The sequence below is a fragment of the Falco naumanni genome, unplaced genomic scaffold (genome assembly GCF_017639655.2).
Source record: "Falco naumanni isolate bFalNau1 unplaced genomic scaffold, bFalNau1.pat scaffold_81_arrow_pat_ctg1, whole genome shotgun sequence".
Taxonomy (NCBI): domain Eukaryota; kingdom Metazoa; phylum Chordata; class Aves; order Falconiformes; family Falconidae; genus Falco; species Falco naumanni.
Window position 1 is genome coordinate 7,545 of NW_024427569.1, and position 21,968 is coordinate 29,512.

At 47.1% G+C, this 21,968-nt stretch overlaps 1 protein-coding gene, 1 long non-coding RNA gene and 1 pseudogene across 5 annotated transcripts in view; 2 read left to right on the forward strand and 1 right to left on the reverse strand.

Moving 5' to 3' along the window:
- Positions 1-2,265, forward strand: LOC121082368 (annotated as a pseudogene).
- Positions 2,266-4,512: 2,247 nt separating this feature from the next.
- On the reverse strand, positions 4,513-7,017 carry LOC121082364. Of its 2 annotated transcripts, none has more exons than XR_005825994.1 (3): positions 6,951-7,017; positions 5,517-5,752; positions 4,513-4,635 (listed from the first exon to the last, which is right to left on the reverse strand). It is a non-coding gene; the product is annotated as an uncharacterized LOC121082364 (long non-coding RNA). The 2 variants fall into 2 exon arrangements; XR_005825995.1 differs by lacking the exon at positions 6,951-7,017 and adding an exon at positions 5,857-5,905.
- Positions 6,671-21,968, forward strand: part of LOC121082363 (ubiquitin carboxyl-terminal hydrolase 4-like) — a 36,158-nt gene continuing 20,860 nt past the window's right edge. For all 3 annotated transcript variants that reach the window (XM_040581694.1, XM_040581695.1, XM_040581696.1), the window contains exons 1-8: positions 6,671-6,819; positions 6,947-7,074; positions 7,406-7,536; positions 11,105-11,231; positions 12,355-12,500; positions 12,684-12,745; positions 20,561-20,704; positions 21,334-21,451. In XM_040581694.1, coding sequence (XP_040437628.1) covers positions 6,701-6,819; positions 6,947-7,074; positions 7,406-7,536; positions 11,105-11,231; positions 12,355-12,500; positions 12,684-12,745; positions 20,561-20,704; positions 21,334-21,451 — 975 coding nt within the window. In that variant the 5' untranslated portion in view covers positions 6,671-6,700. The remainder of the gene's footprint in view (positions 6,820-6,946; positions 7,075-7,405; positions 7,537-11,104; positions 11,232-12,354; positions 12,501-12,683; positions 12,746-20,560; positions 20,705-21,333; positions 21,452-21,968) is intronic.

Sequence of the window (21,968 nt, forward strand, 5' to 3'; positions counted from 1 at the left end):
ATGCACGATAATCGGCGAGTCCCCAGAACTCACCACAGCCAGGAACTATTCCGGTTCCCAGTTGTGGGGACAGGTGCCAAGAGTGGCCCAAAGCAAAAATCCCTGGATCCTGCGGTCACCTGGGCACCCCAGGCCAGAGATGCAGCATTTCACAGTGCCCTGTTAGTGACGGCTGGCACTTCGGGATTGTCCCCACTGCCAAGCATCAAGGAGAACGCAGAGCATCCCCCTGCGCTCAGGGGCCCCAGGCTGCCTTGGCCGGGGGCCAGGGGCTGATAAGCAGCTGTCTGACCTTGGGGCTGTCAGGAATGGAGCTCACTTGGTGCAAAGGCTGGCTGGAGCCTTGGCAAGGGGCTCCCTGCTTCCCCTGTGGGAGCCGTGCTGGAGCCCGAGGCCCCTTGCTCTTGGTCCCCCTGAGCTGTGCTGCCCCGCGGTTCCCTGCGGACATCACCCCGGCCTTGACTCTCCCATGCTCCGGAGGAGGGCCATGTCCCAGCACAAGGACCCGGGGGGGAGCAGCTGGGCCAGCCTTGCCGTGGCGTGGGCGCGGGGCTAACAGTCAGCGTAGTTCACTGGGGGCTGCCTCGAATCCACAGAAAACACGGCAGTTGTGTGGCGTGATTGAGAACTTCCAGAGCAGAAGCAGTAAGGCAAGAACTGGCAAAGCCAGGGATGGGGAAAAGCAACCGCTGAAGTAAAGGGGAGGCTTTGCTGGCCTCAGAGGGGTGGAAGAATGATGAAAGGGGATCGAAGAAGGGAATTTCTGGCCCCTCTCAGACCCCTCGTGTTCCTCCTGCTGGCACACTGCCCGAGGGTGTTTCTCCCCAGAGCTGCTCGCCTTGGCAGCCCTGCCCCGGGAAGCTGCTGCGGCCCCCGGTGCTGCGGCCCCGTCCTCGGGGGCTCCCGGCTCCCGTGAGGGTTTGAACTCCCGGGACCACCTTGCGTCGTGCCGATTCCCCGCAGCGTTCCGGGCCGTGGCCGGCGCTCCCCTGCGCGTTACCCGCGGAGCTGCAAACCCCCCGGCTCCGAGCCTTCGACTCACCAGAAAGGGCCCCAGCCCCCCGGGGAGCTGGCGGGCAGCGGGGGCGCAGCGGGGGGACCGGCCGGGGAGCTGCGGGCCCGTAGGTCTGCGCGCACCGCCGGCGGGAGCGGGCGGGGCCGACCGGGAGGGGCGGGGCCGGGCGGGAGCGGGCGGGAGCGGGCGGGGCGGGGCGGGGCGGGAGAAGGCGGGGCGGGGCGGGAGCGGGCCCCGCGCGGCAGTGTTGGCCATGCGGCGGGAGCGGCGGGGCTGGCGGGGCTGGCGGGGCTGGCGGCGCGGCCGCCTGGGCGCGGCGGAGCCGCTGGCGCTGGGCTCGCTGCGGGGGAAGGTGCTGCTGGTGGCCAATGTGGCGTCGCTCTGAGGCACCACCACCCGCGACTTCCTGCAGCTCAACGAGCTGCAGCGGCGCTACGGGCCACGCGGGCTGCAGGTCCCTCGGCTTCCCCTGCAACCAGTTCGGACACCAGGTAGGGGCCGGGGGCGGGCGACGGGGCGGGGGGAGCCCCCCGGCGGGGGCTGGGGGAGCCCCCTGGCCCGGCTGGGCTCTGACGGCCTCGCCGGGGGCGGTGTCGTGTTTGTTTCTCCAGGAGAATGCTAAGAACGAGGAGATCCTGCTCTCGCTGGAGCACGTACGTCCCGGCAACGGCTACAAGCCCAATTTCATCATGTTCGAGAAGTGCGAGGTGAACGGGAAGGACGCCGCACCCCCTCTTCACCTTCCTGAAAGAGGCGCTGCCCTTCCCGCACGATGACCCCTCCTCGCTGATGACCAACCCGCAGTACATCATCTGGTCCCCCGTCTGCCGCAACGACATCTCCTGGAACTTCGAGAAGTTCCTCATCGGCCCCGACGGCGTGCCCTTCAAACGCTACAGCCGGCATTTCGAAACCATCAAGATCCAGGATGATATTGAATTGCTTCTGCAGAAGGTTCCCAAGAATGTTCTGGAATAACGCAGAGTGCCACAGCGTTCGCCAGCTGGCCCCCTTGCTTCCTACCTTGTGCGCCCGCCTGTTCCCCTCGCAGGGGGCTGCTGCTCAGGCAGAAATCCTGATGTCTCGTGCAGGTTTTGCTTGTGATGGTGCATCTTCCAAATTCTCGAAGTGTACTTGATGTTTTCAAAAGCTGCACGAGAATGTTTGGGAAACTATGCCGAGGAAAGCAGTCATGAGTCTCAGTAGCTTACTGTGATTTTCTGAATAAAAATAAATGCTACTTTCTTTAAGGCTGTGGCTTGATAAATCTGGGCGACTTGGGTCAGCTCACGTGGGTGCTCACAGGGTGAACTCAAACCACTCGAGTGTGATGTCACGGTCAGGCTGAAATCTGAGTGCAAACCTAGGGCAGCGTGATGGGCGAGCAGCGCTCGCAAGCCCTGCAAACTCAGCCAGGGCCACATCTCACCTCGCACCTAACAAGCTTGGCGGGGTGGGAGGGTGGCACGCAGGGAGCACCTTGCCAAACTGCCCACTGGACCTTGCTCGGGGCTCGCCCGCAGAGGAAGGACACAGCACGCAGCCAAGGGGTGATTTTGCATGGGCTGCTGAACCCCCAGCACGCTGTGACAGGGTAACGGGTGTCTCAGGCAGGTGGATGCGGCTGTGCTGGCAGAGGGCTTGGGGAAGAAGAGCCCACCGGCCAAGGCCCACCTTGTTACCTGGCCTCCCTCTGTAGATGCCCAGGGGAGGCTGAGAACCAGAGCAGCACCCACCGTCCCTCCCCTTGTCCCAGAACCACTGTCCCTTGCTGGCTTAGCTGTCTCCTGGCTCTATCCCATCTCGCATCGGTGGTAGCCACAGATCTCTACATACTTGCCCAGTCCTACGTGAAGCCCGTATCGCCTTCATGCCCCCCAACACCTTGCAGCACAGGGAATCGCAACAAGAACCAGTTCTTTCACATTCCTGGTCAACCTATTTGACCACTTCTCCCACTGGAACCGTGCCCTGCCTCACAGCATCCTCGTTGCCCTTTGGGCACAGGAATCGCATGTGACACTCCAGGTGCGGGTGTGCCAGGATTCAGGCAATATTTTCTTTCTACTCCTTCCCTATCACTTTTTTTGACTCCTGCCAACCATAAAGCTGACAGGTATTTCATGGAATTGTTAGAATAATCCTGATGCATTGTTCCTGCGTGGCAACCCTGGGTTTACAGCCTGCTGCTGAACAGCTGGAATTAGGATAGGTTTCCCCTGAGAAACTGTGAGCCTGTGCCAAATTTCACATGCCCTCCTTTTGCCCAGTGGCTCAGGTCCTTCTGCAGGTAAATTTTTCACCCCTTGAATAGCTCTGTGAGCACGTTTTCATGACCAGCCACTGTGCACAAGGCCTTGTAGCACTGAGCACAAACTTGGTGCTGGACTGAGGAGCACTAACAGAAACCTGGGCTTTCAAAGAGAAGGCATAACACTTTCAAGCACTAGTGCGCTGTTTTCATCATTAAAAACACTTGGGATTGAGGGTTTTGGGTTTTTTTCCTGTTCACAGCTTCTCACCTCACCGGTTCGCTGGTTGCTTTGTTACTGTACCTAGACTCAAGGCCTCCTCCGGGCTGAGGAGAGACACGGGGGCAAAACCTACCGCCAGCTCTACCCTGCTTGCTGCTGGCCTCGAGTCATCCAGCTTTGAACTCAGATTGCACAATCCTCACCGGGCTATTTCTTAACTTCCATAACAGCTTTGTGGAAAAAACAGGATGTTTTCAGTAGCTATTTTGGCTCTGGAGCAGAAGCTGCTTGATTTGGGGGATTGTTTTTTCAGTTAAATCTACTTCCCTCATTAATGCAGGACATATTTTGAAGTACGTGGAGAAGACCGAGGATCATGGGCAGCAGGAACTCCCCGCATTGAAAAATCTTTCTCGACAATGAGCCGCAGCACTTCCTCAATCCTGACTCACCAAACTCGAGCCATGTGAGCTCCCAGGACCTCCTTTGCTTTGCCGGTTCCTTATCAGCCTGTGGCCCCTGCTGAGCCCCACTGCTCCCCTAACACCTGCGGCTGTTCCAACAGCAGCCCTGCCAACAAGGGTCTCTCGCCGAGCCTGCCTGTCACAGAGGCATCTTACACCCGGCTTATTCAGTGCTAATGGCCGAGGGATTTATTTACCTTCCGGCTGCTGGGACTGCGCTAGCAGAAAAACAAAGCACCAGCTCTAGAACAGATACAGCCACGCCAGCAGAAGTACAGTGACGTGATTCCAGGACGAAAATTAGCCATGTCAGCAGGAAAATGAATGATCCCAGTGTAAGCATACCTGCAGGAACTCTGCAGGGCAGATAAAAGCCTCCCAGCCTTGTTATTCCCAGTCTTGTTTCAGCATTCCCCAGAGTAGCTGGCTTCTGGGGCAAAGCAGGCTGTGGTGTGAAGGGCAGCCTGTGGGCTGGAAACTTTTGGCAGCAACACCTGTGGAAGAGCACAGCCCCCCCCCCCCCCCCCCCCCCCCCCCCAGGCTCTCGCACCAAATGTTTTTTGGTTGCGACCAGTGGGGATGAAGATGTTTCACTTCTGTAATGTAGTAGCTCTATGGTGAGGGTAGACTCGAAGAATCCCAGGCGATTCCTCAGGGATTATAAAATGGCCCAGTTCTGTTTCTGTAATTTCAGAGAGAAACAGACTGATTCAGTAGGAAACCTTAAAATAAATGCTATTACTTCAGCAGACTTGGATACTTCCGTGGCTTGAGGATGCTGTCCTTTCAACGTCTCGTGTCTGTCACATCTACACTCCCACACTCTTATTTTTTTCTACATATACACTTCTATTGCAAACAGCTTGTCCCTCTGCAAACAGCATTCACCCTGCTTTTCTGTTCTACGTATCAGAGTCCCATAGACCCCTCGCTTTCCAGAGAATGTTTGTTCCGCCCCTTCTCCCCTCCCAGTGATATTCTCCCCACCTTAGCTGCTGATAGTTGCCATCAACTTCTTAAATCTTTAAACAAGTTCAGGTATATGAAGCTGCAAAGAAAAGTATCCTTCCCACTGTCTCCCTCTCGCAGGTTTCCCTAGCGTTCTGCCCACCAAATCCCAGCACATCTCCTAAAATCATGGTAGATGAGATGGGGTGTTCAGTAGTGCCTAGTCAGTGGAAATGTCATAAACTCTTTTGTCCTCAGCCTGTTAAACGTTCTTTCAGCTATTTCAAATCCCTTTCTCCTCCTACTGAGCTTTCTTGCACCCACTAAATTTTGAGATAGCTTTTAGCCACCAGGTTTGATCTTTGCCATCATAAGGCAGGTAGGAAACACCTGCCTTCAACTGGGTGGCACTGGAACGGGCTTCATTCCTGTTGGTGCCACTCTCTCAGCGAGCAGCCATCAGGTTCAGTTAAGAGACAAGGGCAGGAAGCTGAATGGCAGAAAGCGTTTGAAGAGACAGGAGAAGATAGACACCCCTACCTTATGGTGAAACTGTAATGCCATTTCCTAGTACTGAATCAGAAAGCTTTCAATGAGACCATTTTAATTGCTTACCACGCTATTAGGAATAGGTAATTCATTAGCAGAGCGAAGTCAGCTACGTAAGCATTCTCTCGTAATAGCTGACTCATTTTAAACACACACCCAGTCTTGCCAAAACAGGGTGTGTTAGTTTCTTGAAGCCTGAAGGCGCCCTGCCTTTTGAAAAAGGAGTAGGTAACAGGCCTCAACTCCTGCTGGAAGGAAAAAATGGTCTTCTTTTTCAGCATTAACTGGATGGACTTGCCCTGCTGTCAAGAAAAAAAAAAAAAAAAAAAAAGCCTTTAGCATTTTACCCTGCATTACTGCAGCACTGCCAGGCCTGGCTGGCAAGAGGTAGACCCCATCTACCCACCACACTGCTGCAAAGTGGCTGCCAAGAGAGTGCTCCCCTGCAGTCACGGCCCCCAGCACATCACCGCCTGCCTTTTTTCCATGAGGCAAATGAATTTTTTGGTGTTATCAGTTTAAAGCAGGTTAAGTTTCTGAATCCTTCCCAATTTTCCTATTTCTCAAGGGCACGCTCCCTAAACAGCACGGGATACGCTACTCGAGACAAACGCCTGAACTACTTCTCGAGAGGCTCTTTCCAGACACACTTTCAAAACCGCGGGCTCCCCAGCGGGTTGCTCAGCCCATTTCCCTGTCTAGTCCCATAACGATTAGGAGCCCCCCTCCCTAGCCAAAGCCAAGCAGAGGGCTCCACACATCCGCTACGCGAGAAAAACAGCCCGGGGCACTGGAACCACACAGCCCACAGCAAGCATTTCTGCCCCCTGCTGTGAAAGCCGCCCCTCTCGGAAACGGAGCCTCCTCGGGGACGAGGCCTCCCGCGCCCCCCCGGCCTCCAGCTGTGCTCCGACGCCGCCCCGCACCCCCTCACGCTCCCAGCCCCGGCTGCTCTCCACGCTGGAGGCCCAAGGGAGGGGGGTGCCCACCCTGCCCGCCCCTCAGCACGGCAGATACCGCCTGCCCCGGCAGCCGCAGGGGCCGGGCCGGGGCTGCGCGGCCCCGTGGGACGCGCCCGCACAAGATGGCGGACGCCACCACAGCGCGCGCGCCGCCCGCCTCACCCCTGCGCGCGGCCCCGCCCATGCCGTCAGAGGGCGCGCGGGCGGGGCGGGGCGAGCGCGGCGGGGCAGCCAGCGCGCATGCGTACGCGGGCCGGCATCCGCCCGCGACGGGGCTCGCGCACCGACATGGCGGCGGCGGAGGGCGGCGGCGGCGGCGGCGGCGGCGGGGCGCGGCCGGACACGACGGTGCAGCGGGCCGAGCTGAGGTCGCTGCTGGCTATGGCCCTCCGGCCGGGGGAATCCTGGTGAGCCCGGCCGCACGGCCCTCCCGCCCCTCCCTCCCCCTTCCCCCGCGGGCGGCAGGGCCTGCGGGAGCGGGCTGGGCCGCGCCACCGCTGAGGGGGCCGGGCCGCCTGGTGTCGTGTGTTGCAGGTACCTGGTGGACAGCCGGTGGTTCAAGCAGTGGAAGAAGTACGTGGGCTTCGACAGGTGGGACATGTTCGGTGTGGACGATCCCAGATTCTTCCCCGGGCCTATCGACAATTCGGGTCTCTTCAGCGGTGAGTGCTGCCCGGCGGCGCTGGGCCGCGGGGGAGCAGGGCCTGGGCCCTGGGGCCTGGGCCCTGGGGGCTGGGAGCTCGGCCGCAGGCCAGGCTCGGGCAGGTAACTCCCATGTGCAGTCGCCTCATCGTGCAGCTTTCGCTTTTGAAGCCGTGTCTTCTGGGAAGCTGCAAGCAGCCATCCCGGCCTTGTGAGTGAGGAGACTGGTGCGGTTTCTGCCTGCTCGTGGGAGTTTTGGCAGTTCTTAGCGTCATGGCACTGTGTGTCTAGGCCTTGAGAAGAAAGGGTTCTGTTTGATGCTGCGCTTTCTTACATCTGTCTCCCTTTTAGATCCAGAAACGCAGAGTTTAAAAGAACTCCTCGTTGATGAGCTAGATTACGTATTGGTTCCTACTGAAGCCTGGAATAAACTAGTAGCATGGTATGGTTGCATAGATGGACAGCAGCCTATTGTGAGGAAAGTAAGTATGGGTGAACCAACTTCTCATCACCTTGGTTTCATTATCTGATCTCTACCAAACTTAGACAAAATTTATTTTGCTGCATGTCAGTTAAGACAGGATCCTCAGAAGATCCTTGGAGATAATAACGTGAGGTCTTTCTGCCTTGTTGTCTGAAGGAATGACCTTCCAGTAGTACAGTAAAAATGCCCGAATCTTCAGTGATTCTCAGCTGATGGGCTCTATAGGGTGAGAACCATGAACTTTGTTAACTTTTTACATTATGATTATGCTTTTGTGTTGCATGGAGTAGTTAGTGTGTTGGCTTAGGGATGCCTACAGATGGCATCTGGTTTAGGGACTTCAGATGGCTTAGGGGCTTCCTCTGGAGTTTAAGGTTGTTCTTGTTTTGTTCTTCAAAATTCTGGGATTCTAAAATCGTTACAAGAGACGTATGTATGGTTTTGTTCTGTAAGTCTGACTTTTGTTTGGTTAAATGCTGTCATGAATGCATTCTGAGTCTATAACCTTTTGAGAAGGTGACATCTGCGAGTTGCTTTTTTGGAAATCTATCAGACACTTGTTTATGGGTAAAAGTTTTTTTGTTTTTATTTTAGTCTTAGGGTTTTGCACTGACTAAATTGAGAAGTGCCGGTCTGTAGTGTCCATAAAGAGTAATCGCTACCCCAGGCAGATAGCGTTCATAGAATTTGCATAAGTAATACTGATTAAGTAGCACTATGTTACAGTAAGGGTTACTTAGAGGTGTGCAAGACTCAAGAAAGTGTGGCATCAGAGTAATGAAAGGAAGTAAGAACCTTCTCTTGCAGGCCCGCTTGTGCTGATCAGTGGTACTGAAATGTTGTCATTGTCTGGCTAGAAATTCTATGTGATGAGAAATGATGATATCTTCAGAAAATGTAAATGATCCCAGGTTCACCAGGTGTCCCCACGTTTGCTCTGCTGAGTAGGCAGGACTTCCGTGTAAACCAGAAGTGGGGGGGAAATGGAAAAGAATTATAGCTATAAAGGAGACGTGTTGTTAGTAGGAACAGATGATTTCTTGAGCAACAGAAAATCTATACTGAGAAGGAAAACTAGAGCTATTACTAAGCAGTGCCCTTCTGAGTGAGGAAGGCTTTATTCGTGAACTGGCTAACCACTTTCGCAAAGCCTGGCATGTTATTAGACACTGCCTTTTCTGAAAAATTTGGGAGTGGGACAAGAAGTTTGGAAGCTATAGGGGAAACACTTGAGTGGAAGGCTTACTTGTATGAGCCTCCTTTCATTGGCATATCAGATACCACTGTTCAACACTGTAATTATTGAGGGCTAGAGCTTAGAGCTAGTGTTGCATTATGGATGTAAGATGTCAAGTTATTGTGGTCCAGTTAAGAGTAAATTTTTAAGGTTTTGAATTGCTATGAGTGTTCAGTCTCTGTTTATTGTTAACCTGGTAATTTGAAGTGGATTTTTATATTAAGAAAAAATGTTCAAATATAGCAGAATAGTAGGTTTGTGAGATGCTACAGCTTCTTGCAAAAAATATAAAGTGAAAGGTCAGTGGGACACACACAGCTGCAGTATTTCACCTGAGTAGAATGTGTTCAGTATCTGGTTACATACTCTTCAGATAGCTCTGGAAGTAAAGCACTTAAAGCATTCAAGGACCAGAAGTTTTAATCCTTTTCCTAAAGCTGGATCAACTGTAATTCATACATCAAAATGTCCATAAAAGCTGGATTTGGGAAGTAATTTTCAAGCATCTTTGTAATTTTACAAGCTGGGGTTTCTTCCATTTCTATATGCCTGATGATCAGAGACAAGTACAGGAAGATTAACTTAGATTTATTTGTAGGTCAGGTTTCTTTCCGTAATCTCAAACCATGTTTTTGGACAGTCTTGTATAGAATCCTGTTGAAAAGTGTCTAATGTGCAAAATAGAGAACAGTGTGCTTCCTCGGTGGTTGACAGCGTGTTGTGCTCAAATTGCTATCCAACAGGATGACCTGAGTTTTACTTCGACAGAACAAGCTAGCTGATCAGACACTGTTTCAAAGACCTCTGCAGGCAATTAGACTCTTCTTGACATTCATCCGTCCTAATGGACTTGGTGGTATGGTCAGAAACTTCTTGAAAAAGTTCTTCTGTTTCTGAATATGGTTCTTTATTTGTTTCTGCCTATAGAATATGGGAGAACAGGAAGTCCCATTGAATGAAATTCCTTCTGAAAGAGAAATGAAGAACTTGTGAATTAGTTTCTTTGCATTTAAAAAAAAGTCTAATTTGCCTGTCAAGAAGCTGTTTAAACAGGGAGTTTTACTTTCACTTTCTGTTGCAACAGCAAAATACTGAACGTCTTTCCAACTGTATTTGTTAATTATTTATTTTTAAAGCACCTTGCATATCTAATACAACCCTATAAAAGCTCAGAAGAGGGAAGCATAATTTAGCCAAATTCTCACAGTAAGTCTTAGTCTTAATTCTTTGTTTCTTTCCGAAGTTGGGTGGAGGATTTGTAAAATGATCTACTTCTGTATCATTTTACAGAAGTAGATCATAGCAAGTCTGGTGTCACCCGAGTGATACAGAATATTTCAGTTGGAAGTGAGCTACAACAATCATCTAGTTCAACTGCTTGACCACTTCAGGGCTGACTGAAGTTAAAGCAAGTTATTAAGGGCACTGTCCAAATGCTTCTTAAACACTGTTACTTGTAAAAATTGGACCTGCTGGTTTAATGAAATATGATCTCGGTTTCATAGGCTTTATAGCGACAGAGAACTGTGGAGAGAATTGAGGTGTATTTTGGTGGGTTGGTTGGTTTTGGTTTGTTCTTTTCCTCCAGTTGTATCAGAGTTGTCTTATAATTGGCCTCTGAAATGTGCTTTTCTTACGGGTATAATGTGTTTTATGATATGTAGGTGAAGAGGGGTGCCTAGTCTTACAGAATACGTTTCTAAAACTATGCTGAAAGCTAGTGGGATGGGTAATGTACCTATTCGATTTTCTCTCAAATGTGAAATTGATGTAAAAATGACTCTGAAATAAAGCAATGTCATCAAAACTAGTTCTGACATAAATTTACCTGTTTTTTTGCAAGGAGACAGTAATAAGGCAGATTCTGTATACCATGCAGAAAAATAATTAATGCTTTGTCTTACTCCCTTCTAATAGAAAGGATTCTGTTCCAGTGTTCTAGGCTTGTTTTTTTAATGTAAACCTTAGCCAAAGGCTAAAAGCAAAAGGTATTTTTTTTTCTAGAATGCTTTGACTGTGTGATCAAATATTTTTCATGGGTAATGAGCTGGCACTATCAACTCAGCTGTGATGATGGACCTTTGGAACTGTGCAGTGTGGAAGGAAAGCATGGGGATTTCTTATGTTTTAAAAACAAAAAAACCCCAAACAAGCTCACAGAGGTTGTGACTGATTTTGGACTTCAGAGCGAGTCGGTGTTCAGTTTACGGGTTGACTTGCAAGACATGTAAAGACTTAAGAGTATTTAGACAGGGGTACCTTACAGAGGATTGCCCAGTGGTTTAGCTTTGTGTTCGTTTCATTTATCGCATCTGCCTTCTGTTTGCAGGTAGTGGAGTATGGTGTGTTTGTGAAGCACTGTGAGGTTGAAGTTTATCTTCTTGAGCTGAAGCTGTGTGAGAGCAGCAATCCTGACAATGTAATTAGCTGCCACTTCAGTAAAGCAGACACTGTTGGTAAGTAGTTCTCTCATACCTGAAGCTGTGCAATGGTGCCTCAAGAGATACTTTGTGCCCCCCTGACCAACAACAGTGTTGGTAAACTGGAGCAAGTCTAGTGAGTACCAACAGGATAGCTGGGAGTTGGAGCATGTGATGTGTGAGAAGAGGCTGGGGGAGCTGTGCCTGGAGAAGAAAAGGCTTTGGCAGGACATTGTAACACCTATGAGGAGGTTACTGAGAATGTGAATCAGGCTAGTTACCGAGTCATGAACAGCAGACATAGTCATAAACTGAAACGGGACAAATTCCAACTGAATAGAATGAAAATGTTTTCCCTGTTGGGACAGCTGGACATTTGGACAGGGCCCAGAGGGGTGGGGGAATCTCCTGCCTTGTAAGTTTCGAAGACCTGACTGGATAAGCCCCAAGCAGCTTAGTCTGAATTCAGTGTTGACCCCACTTTGAGCGAATGGACTAGGAACCTCCTGAGTTTCTTCCAGCCACAGTTGTGGTTAAGAGCTTCGAGGAGCGTGTTACTTACTAAGTAGTGTCCTTGAGAAACAGCCACATCACTCCCGTAAAGCAGTTCCATCTCTGGTTTTCCTATGATTCCTTCCTGGTGTGTGAATATTTATAGAGATCTTAATGGTTCTTCCTGCACTTCTGTTCTTCCTGAGGTTTGGCCCATCTCTCTCTCTGTATCATGGCTATATTTTCCCATGTAAAAATGCTGAATGTCATCTGTCATATATGTCCATAAAGATGCTTTTTTTCAGTTTGCCTGGCAGTAGTAAGTGAAAAGACTTCCTTCTTGAGCCTATTGTTTTCAAACGATGACTGTTTCACAGAAGCTGGCTTTTGGGCAGAAACCTGTCAGCGTGTTCTGAATGTTATTGGTTTGAGGGCTTGACAGGCAAATACATGACTGAAAATACAAGCTTTTCATTTTTTCAGACTAAATATTAGTCAAGTTATATGGGAAATTATAACTTCCATGATACATTTCCTACTCAAAAGGATCTTGAAGGATCAAGGATGTACTTCCTTGCTAAATATCTGGCTTGTCTTTTAGTTTTTTTTTTCCAAATCACCCAAGTTTTAGGAATTTTGGTGGGGTTTTTTTTTTCCTCCTGAACAGCTACCATCGAGAAAGAAATGAGAAAACTATTTAATATCCCAGCTGAGAAAGAAACTAGGTTATGGAAGAGGTATATGATTAACATGTATGAGCAGCTCAGCCAGCTGGATAGCACAGTGCATGAAGTGGGGCTCTATCGAGGTCAGGTAATGGGCTTTTTTTTAAAGATTCTTATGTACTGCTTTCTCTGATACGTAGTTCTTTTCACTTGCCTTTTATGTACTTTGAGCAATCCTTGAAAATGTCATGTTGTAAATGTTTTTAGTGATTTTGAAAAGTGTGTAGCAGACTTGCAGTTATCTATCTTTATTACCTGAACTTTCTTTCAGGTTATTCTAATAGAAGTGAAAAATGAAGATGGCACGTGTCCTGGACAGCATTTCCTGGCAAAGTAAGCATGTTTAAAAGGCTTCTGCTGTTTTGTCCAGCTTGTTCACTAGGCTTTAGTGACCGCACATTCTCCGTGAATACCTAATTATCAGTGGCTATCGTGGCTTATTTTGGATATTTTGAAGAAGGAGGTGAAAATTTTGAATATGAATATTCTTCAGTGGTTTTGCTGTTGGTTTATTGTCATAGCAATGGTCTTCTGTTTTAAAGCCCATTTCAAATAGGCTATGTAAGGATTAAATATCTTAGATTTCTATAGTGTTAGGAGACCAAAGTGCTCTTTACATTGAGGTAGTTTACTTTAAAAGCTACCTCTACACGCTGCACAGTCTTCTACCATTGTAGAACAAAAAGGATCTTGGAGTAAAAGCTGCCAGTCATGAATGCTCAGAGTTCTGGTAGTTCCTTCTTAAAAAGGGTATAGAAACAGCTGAACAACCCCCCCCGCCACGTAAGGCAATTGTAGAAGCCTGTAAATATTACACAGATATCCTCTCACTGCTATCTATTTTAGAGTAGAGATGAGTAAGAGAGGGACTTCATGAAATACTGTATAGAGTGAACGGTATAGAATGGGCCCTGCTTGTAATAGTAAGGAACTGTTCAAGGCCTACTACAGAGAAGTAAAATTCTGTGATTTTACTAGTCTGATGGCCTACTTGCTTTGCTGTGAGTAGGCCATCAGACTTGATACGGAAAGGAAATATTTTTCTGTACAGTATGGTTAACTTCTAGAACTTGCTGCCAAGTGATCTCATTTGAGATCAAGATCTTACTGGTGTTAATTTGAACAGATCAAATAGGTCAGTGAAACCTATTTTGAAACAGTTCTCTACTACTGAAATATAATACTGGGTAAATGGATCAGGAGAATGCTGGTGTTAAGAGAGGCAGCTGTGCAAGACCAGATTATAACATTTTATTTCTACACAAAGCAAAGCTAAAATGGAGCCCTGTAGCATTCCCAGGCCTCAGTTTTTTTCTCTTTTCACCAGCCAGTCTGATATGTAAAGACTTTGAATTAACCTCTAGGGATAATTAAATGAAAATGGCTATTGGTATGCAGATTAATATTTTCTAATGACACAGAAATAAACATTTGCTAATTGTAACGTAAAACTTTGTAAACTTTTTAAAAAAATTGTGGAATTGTTTGACTTGATGCTGATAATGGTGACTGAAGGAATTATATTAAAACATACGTATAGGAAGGAGTGTCTATTCCTTTGTACTTTGCCTTCTACTTAATCCTATCTCAGGCAAACATTTTGCTCCGATATTCTACTTCTCAGCTAGAGAAAATACTGCTTAGCCAGGACCGTGGGGAATTACATATTGGAGTTCTTCCTTCAGGTTGCATCATGCTGGGATTCATCATGGGCTCTTTTAATACTAAAAGCTTACAAGAGAGTTTTTCTGTATTTAGAATTTTGATGACATAAACCAAACGGGATGTGGAGCGCTGTGCTGTTGGTAGAGGAATGATGAGCATCTGCATCACTGTCTAGTGCCAAAAGAGGCCTTGGACAGCTGAAAGTTCCTGTCATTCGCTACTTGCAGAATATGGGTGTGCGAGGTGATTGTGGCGTGGGTGGGTTACCTGTCGTGAGGATTTTTCCCCACCATTTACTGCATGTCAGAGGCACTGGCTCCTACCAGGGGAAAACACTTTTCCACATGTTGGGCACCCTTCCCGAGTGTTTGTTTCCGCAGCCATCAAACTGGCTGACATTTTACGGAAGAAATGCTCTTAAACTCCACAGCAGTTCTTGGGTGGTATGTTCAGCGTACGGTTGGCCATTACTGTTTGTTAGTTTGCTGCTTCCTAAGGTTCAAAATACTTTTCTTCTTGTTGTAGTTAGAAACTACCAGGCAAGGTTTCAGAAGAGGGAATGGATTATACTAGGAATTTCAGAATTGGAGGCATACTTTGACATAATCTCCCTTCATAAACAATGACTCTGTGAAACTTAGTCCTCTTTAATTGTTACTTAGAAGACTCCCAAAATAAAATCCTGAGACGGGGGAATTCCAGCTGAGTCCTAGCGCACACTGTTTTTATCCTGGGTATAAATTTCTTAGCACAAACGAACAAGGAGTTGTCAGATTTATAAAAATGGCACCTTTTCCATCAAGTGTTGCATTTGAAAACAGGAGTAAAGTTGTATTTATCATCTACCTGGTAGCTGTCTGCCTCCCTTTGCAGTGTGCAGCAGTAAAATACCTTTCAGTTTTTTGCTTGCTGCTAGAATTTTACTGCAGTTTCCTCTTCCTGCTCTTCTGTTTACTGATGGCACGGTATACTCGGTGGACTTTCTTTGCCCCACCTGGTACTCTCCTCCGTAAAAATGTCGAGGGGCTGTTGCTTAGTTCACCCATCCTGTAATGCATGTGTCTTTCCTCAACTACTCTGCCTTGATTTAGGCATCTGTTCAACCTGCTATACAGCATTCAATGATATTACATGCCAGAAATTATTGTACAATTTTAAGACCTTGGTGGTTGATATATATTTTGTAGGTACATAATGCCATAATTAAATGCCCTTTCATATTTAAAACTCATGTCCTTCTCCCAGTTCCTTGTATGCTGATGATTTTAGAGGACCCCTTCAGCAACTAGGCTAAATATTTTGTGGGCAGATCTTTATTATGTGACTTTCACGTGCTTGAGTTTGCAGCAGATGCCATGCTTTCAGAGTAGCGTTGAGTGTGTAAGATAAGTTAAGGATGCTTTTGCATGTCAGAACTTTCTAAATGAAAAATCCGTTATGGCCTCTGCTTTGCCAGTGAAATCTAAGTCAGCTTTTCTTGCTTCGACAAAAACTTTTTGTCACAATATTCTTGATGTGGAGGTTTTTTTTATATTGGTGGCTTAAAGGAGGACTAATTCTACTGTATGCTCTGAAGGTAGCCTCAACTGAATTGAAATATTTTTCCTGTCTCAGTCTTGCAACCTTTTACAGTATTTCTTCAAGCTATTCAGCTTAGCAGTTTTTCTACTTACTAACCATATGGCCTCACAGTTTTCTGTACTAGATTAATTTAACATTGTCCCCTTTATGCTGCAAGTCTCCGGATTTCTCCTCAGTTGCCATTTGTGTGGGTTTTTGAAAGGTTGCATAGCAAGATATGAAACAGCTGTCTTTTAGTTGGCATATGGGGGGCAATGTGCATCAGTATTGTGAAACGAAGTTGTGTACGTGAGGATGAAGGATGTGAGCCCCAAATGCACGCTGGATTCTGTAGGAATGTGATTCCAGTCCTGGCTCAGTCTCTTGAATGCGAGCTCCTGTAGCAGCCTTGAGGCAAACCCAACCAACCAACCTCAGTGGTCAGTAGGGAGGCGCTGAGTGCGTCAGAAGACTTTCTGATAAGTGACACACTGATCAAACTGCATGTGGAATGGTCGTGTCCTGTGAGGTTGTCAACAAATTTGAAAAGTAGACTAATGAGAGGTTTCAGAAGGAGCCAAGTGAATTGTTGAAAAATTAGCAAGTAATTTTTGTACTAGAAGACTTAAAGTATTATATCAGTGAGAAATCTAAAAGGTGATTTTAACACTGTAGTGGGTTTGCATGGCGAAGTTTTAGTAGCAGGGGGGCTACAGGGGTGGCTTCTGCGAGAAGCTGCTCGAAGTTTCCCTTGTGTCTGATGGAATGACTGCCAGCCGGCTCCGAGATGGACCTGCTGGCCAAGGCCGAGCCAGTTGGCAACAATGGTAGCACCTCTGTGATAACATGTTTAAGAAGCAGGAAAAAACAAACACCCCGCAACAAATTTCAGTGTAAGAGAATGAGACTTTGTGAGAGCAACAGCTCTGCAGACATTGAGGTCAGTGCGGAAGGCGGGAGGAGGTGCTCCAGGTGCCGGAGCAGAGATTCCCCTGCAGCCTGTGGTGAAGCCCGTGGTGTCCTCCTCAGCCCATGGAGGTCCGTGGTGGAGCAGATCCCCACCTGCAGCCTGTGGAGGGCTGTGGAGGTGTATGTCTGAAGGAGGCCGTGGCCTGTGGGAAGCCCACACTGGAGCTGGCTCCTGGCAGGACCAGTGGAGAGAGGAGCCCACGCTGAAACAGTTTGCTGGCAGGATTTGTGACCCCGTGGGGGACGCACAGCGGAGCAGTCTGTTCCTGATGGACTGAACGCCATGGGAGGAACCCACACTGGAGCAGTTTGTGAAAATCCTGCAGCCTGTGGGAAGGGCTTGCACTAGAGAAGTTCATGGAGCACCGTCTCCCGTGGGACAGACCTCACGCTGGAGCAGGGGAAGAATGTGAGGAGTTAGAAGTGGCAAAGGCAGCGTGTGATGAACTGACTGCAACCCTCATTGCCTGTACTGCTCAGTGGGAGGACGTAGAGAATTTGGGAACGAAGCTGAGCCCGGGAAGAAGGGAGGGGTAGGTGTTTTTAAGTTTTAGTTTTAGTTCTCGTTGCCCTACTCTGATTTGGATTAATAAATTAAACTAATTTTGCCAAGTCGCAGCTGTTTCGCCTGTGACAGGAATTGCCGAGTGGTCTCCCTGTCCTAATCTCAACCTGTGAGCTTTTTGTTATATTTGCTCTGCTCTGTCCAGTTGAGGAGGGGAGTGATAGAATGGCTTTGGTGGGCACCAGGTGTCCAACCAAGGGCAAACCACTACAAACACAAAATCTTCTGTGGGATATGAGAAATGGAAGTTGAAGAAGGAACTCCACAGGCAGCAGATGGAGACGAGCACAAACCAATGTTCAGGTGATACTCGTGCTGCAACTGAAATCAAAGTTTCTGCTGACTGCAAGGGGTGTTGATCATTGGAACAGTTTAGCTATGGTCTGCTGGGTTAGCTGTGGCTGGCCACTGTGAAACCATGATGGCAGATTTTTCTAGAAGATGTATTTTAGCTCAGACAAGAGTTACCTTGAGAGACTTAAATTGTCCTTAAGCAGGAGGACTGATTCAGCAGTAATACCACGCAGTCTCATCCTCAGAGCTGTGAAGTTATTTTATCAAATCCCTGAACTGTTGCATGGTTACATGGAGTCTTTCTTTGCTATAGTTTACTCCTGTATAGGTTTTGTTGATGAAATGTAGCTGAATGTGTTTATTCCTGTCAGAAAAATTGCAGTGGTTATCAAGGGAAGCTGCAGGAGTTTGGCACCTTCCAGTCCAGTGTCTGTTGTGCGTACAAAGAGCAAACTAGGCCAACTGAGAGCAGTTTCAGTGGTAACCCACTGAGTAGCCCAGAATGTTTTGGAAGGTTCTAAGTCACAAACTTCAAAGAAGAAATAATGTTTATCTCTTACTTCAGTGAGGTGTTGGGGCCTCCATTTCCAAGGGAGCAGAAATCCATTACTGTGAGAGGTGGCAGTGGAGAGAGAAGGTGGGTTTGACCAGTCAGTGTCTGCGTATTCCACAGAAACCCTTGTTGGGGCATTGGGGATAAAAGCTTGGCAGCCAGGACTTCTATTGTCAGCTCTGTGTGCAAATGAGACAGTCTCCTGAGGAGCCTGCAGTACTGTGGAGTCATGAACAGTAGCTTCCTGGTCTTAAAATGGGAAGCTTTCAGAGAGAAAGATTTTCCTTTGTTACTCTCTGTGCCTTCAACCTGGAATCGTAGCTACTATTGTGACTACCTTGTGAAATGAGGGGGAACAGCTGTGCTTAGTAAATTGTCAATCTTTCTTCAGTTATTACAGATAGATGAGTAACTTGTGAAATGTAAGAGTGCTGAGAATTTTTATCTTCTCAAGTGAATTTGATTTTTGTGGGGGTTTTTTCCTCCCTGCTTGGAAAGCTGTTGGCCTCTCTTGTGTTGTTTTACTTCATGATCCTTCCCAATTTTCTAACAGGAATTTGCTCAATATCCTTGATGCCTCTGTAGGTGGGCCTTTCCCTGCTCTGACTTGTCTTTTATCTTTGTTTTCTGATCCATTTTTTAATCTTCCTCCTTAGATCTTAGAGTATTTTTTTGTGTGTGAGTGGGGTACTGTTGAAATACTTCTTGGAACTCTTCAGTTGCCATCTGACTCTTTGATTGTGCACTGCCTCTATGCTTCTCTTGGAAATTTTGAAATCCTTAAGGTGTTGTCCTCCTTTTCTTGTCTCCCTATCAGATTTTCTTCATATTATTTTCCAAGCATCTTGCTCTGTTCTCTCACGGGGAACAAACACGAAGCAGAGATGCTGCATTTTCAAGTCTGGCATTTTTTAAATTGCCCTTCTTTGCTTCTATTTGAAGCTTTTAAAAATGTGTTTGTAGCGCATTTACATGCTGTTGTTAGCTTAATTGCTTTATTCTTGACCCTTGAAACTCCCCCAGGTGGACCGCCAGTGTGACCCTCTTGTTCTGTTATTGATCTGATCTTTGTGTCCAGGTAGTCTTGAGAAGTTCCACCCTCAACCTTGCAATGACCAGAAGGTTGCGTATTGTCCCAGAAATGGTTGTCATGGTTATTTTGGTAATTGTTCATTCTCTCTAGTATACTTTCCAGTACACTTCTTGGTTGTGCTGTCTGGTTGAGGTTTTTTTTTAGCATGCTTCAGGCTTAGACTATGTTTGGGGTTTGTGTTTTCATCTGGGAGCTCTCATCATAACTTGTTTCCTTCTGTATTTACTTTACTTCTACTGTATTTCCGAACTGGTAAATTTGTCCAGCTCTTCTGCCTCCTCTTGGCCGTTATGGCTTGTTCTTTGTCTTGTAGTTTTTGCTCTGCAGAGGTTTTCCAGGACTGTTTTCTTAGTAGCATGGGAGCTATGAATATTCATTTTTAGTTTGTATCATTTGAGAATCAAGGCCTCATTAAGAGAGATACAGGAACAAGCTGTAGCTTGAGGGCACTGTCCTGTGCTGGTGCTCTGCTGTGCTGTGGGTGCAATTAGCTACTGTTGCGTGGCTGTTGGTGTCCTGCACCTTTTTGCATTCGGTTTTGCTTGTTGACTTGGGCAAAGATGGGGAGAATGGGTAATTTCCCAGTTAGCTCTTGCTGAAGAGAAATTAATTAGTATCAAAATAGCTTCTTTAAGCTTATGTATGTAGTACTGGCGTGTGGTTTTGCCTTTTTTATTGAACGAAAGCTGTCTATGACAGAACGCTGTGGAGTTTTAGTGCCTTGCTGGCCTTTTGTAACATTGTGTTCGGGTTCTTTTCCGGCCGAGGAGAGTAGTGGTGTAGAACAGCCTGGGATTCACGAACAGATACCCTTAGGGCTTGTGAACTTTTTTGATCTGTTTTAGTATCTCCAGTCTCAAAATGCTGAGGATTGCTATGCACACCCCATGTACATAGCAGTGTGTTTTGCCTGCAAGTTGTTATACAACATTGTTGTACAACTACAACTTGGAGGGAAAACACACTGCTATGTATTAGCTAGGCTCAGTAACAAACTATTTTGTGCCCACCCACAAGAAGATACCACGGTACCTTCTTGCTAATTAATGTTCTGTTTGAGTGATGGTTTGGGTTTCAGATAGGCAAGGACTGACTTTGTTGCTTTGGGTAAGTGTTTCAGGATTTTTTTTGCTTGCTTGTTTCAAGGTGGTTTACTCATAAACTTAAAGCTTGCTTCCCTGTCCCTCATGCCATCCAAATTGCCTACTTATTTTGGTCTGGGACCCAGATTCTGCTTTAAGCCAAAACTGTTACTCCTGCTTCTGATACTTCTGTCTGATGTTTCTGTTCCAGACAAGTGTTTGGAAGTGTGATCACACAGATCAAAGCAGTAAATTCTGTGTGTGGGAACTAACTGTAAGGTGGCAAGTCCTTGGAGTTTTGTGGGAGGTGGGGCTGGGGGTGGAAAAAGCAGTAGCCCTGTTCCTACTTCTTTCTCCTTTCTCCCAGATCAAGCACTGCAACTAGCAGAAACTTTACTACCTCTTCAAAATCATCAGCAAGTTCTTATTCCTCAGTGTCTGCCACCTCTGTCATTACTAACGGTGATAACAGTAACTCCTATGGACTGAACAGCTCCCACCTGGGCAGGGGGCAAAGAGCAGGAATGTTCTTTTTGTTTCTTCATCCTTCATGTGAATAATCCTGTGCATCCTTGCCTGTACAGAAAAGGACTGTGATGGTGCTCTGTGAGGAGGTCTACTACTCTTGTGTTTATCACACTTTACTTTTGAAACCGCTGTGTTCTGCTATTCCTTGCTCACTTGCAAAAGTAGCGTGTGTTCCTGAGCTTACTAACTGCCAGGGCATTGCCTGATTTTGAGTGGACTGGGGGTATGAGGGAAGGGATTATATTCTTTTCTCCATCTCCATTAATGTAGAAACCTTTCCAGGTAGAGATCATAATTTTCTTATTAGCTCGTACAGTATGTTGTATAGATTCTTGCTGCATTAGCATAGTGTGCTGTGTACTTATAGACAGAGAAAATTAATGTGTTATGAGCCATAGATTAATAATATGCTGTGTAACAATTAACACTTCCAAAGTTATCACATACACTTCACGTTCCTGGTATTTAGTATTAGCGACTATGAAGCAGCAGAAACCTGTAGGCTGGTTAAACTATTTAATTAAACAGTTTTTTGACTTGTATTTGATGTGGCTTTTAAACAGTATTGAGACTCAATAAACTCATTGTGGAGTTCACTGTGTTGTCTTTCAGAGGTTCTGGATTTGTCTGTAACTCTTACAGCTGCAGGGACAGCGCTTCCCTGACACAGCCTGGACTCTGTGGACTCAGTAACCTTGGAAATACCTGCTTCATGAATTCTGCATTACAGGTAAGAATTGGAAAGAACCCTTCTTAGAATTAAATAAAAGATCAGTCTCGCAGAGATTGTAGATTAAAATCTCTGGAAGGGGAAGAGTGTTTTAATGTGATTCAATGAGGAGACTGTGCCTGGAATGGAAAAAACCCCACCAAACCAACAACCAGCCGACTCCAAACCAAAAAATTGGTTCATATTTACTTTTGCTTATGCATAGCATGTTAGTGCTATAAAACATAGTACAGTATTAAGGACTGGATCTCAAATACATGACTTCTGAAAAGGCTGTGGGCTACCTGTAAGGTAAGGTCCTAGTGCGGTGCTATGATAAAAATGGGCTGATGTGGAGGATGTTTTGACTTGTGTGGGCTACATAAGTGACATAAGGAGGTCACTGCATGCAGTTCTGGGGTCTGTGTTTAAAGATTCTTGAAAAATTAGGAGTATGAAAAGCCACAGGAAGGGTTCAGGGTCATTGTGTGGGCTGTTAAGGTTGTGACAGTTATGCAAAGCTTATAATAATTGGTAT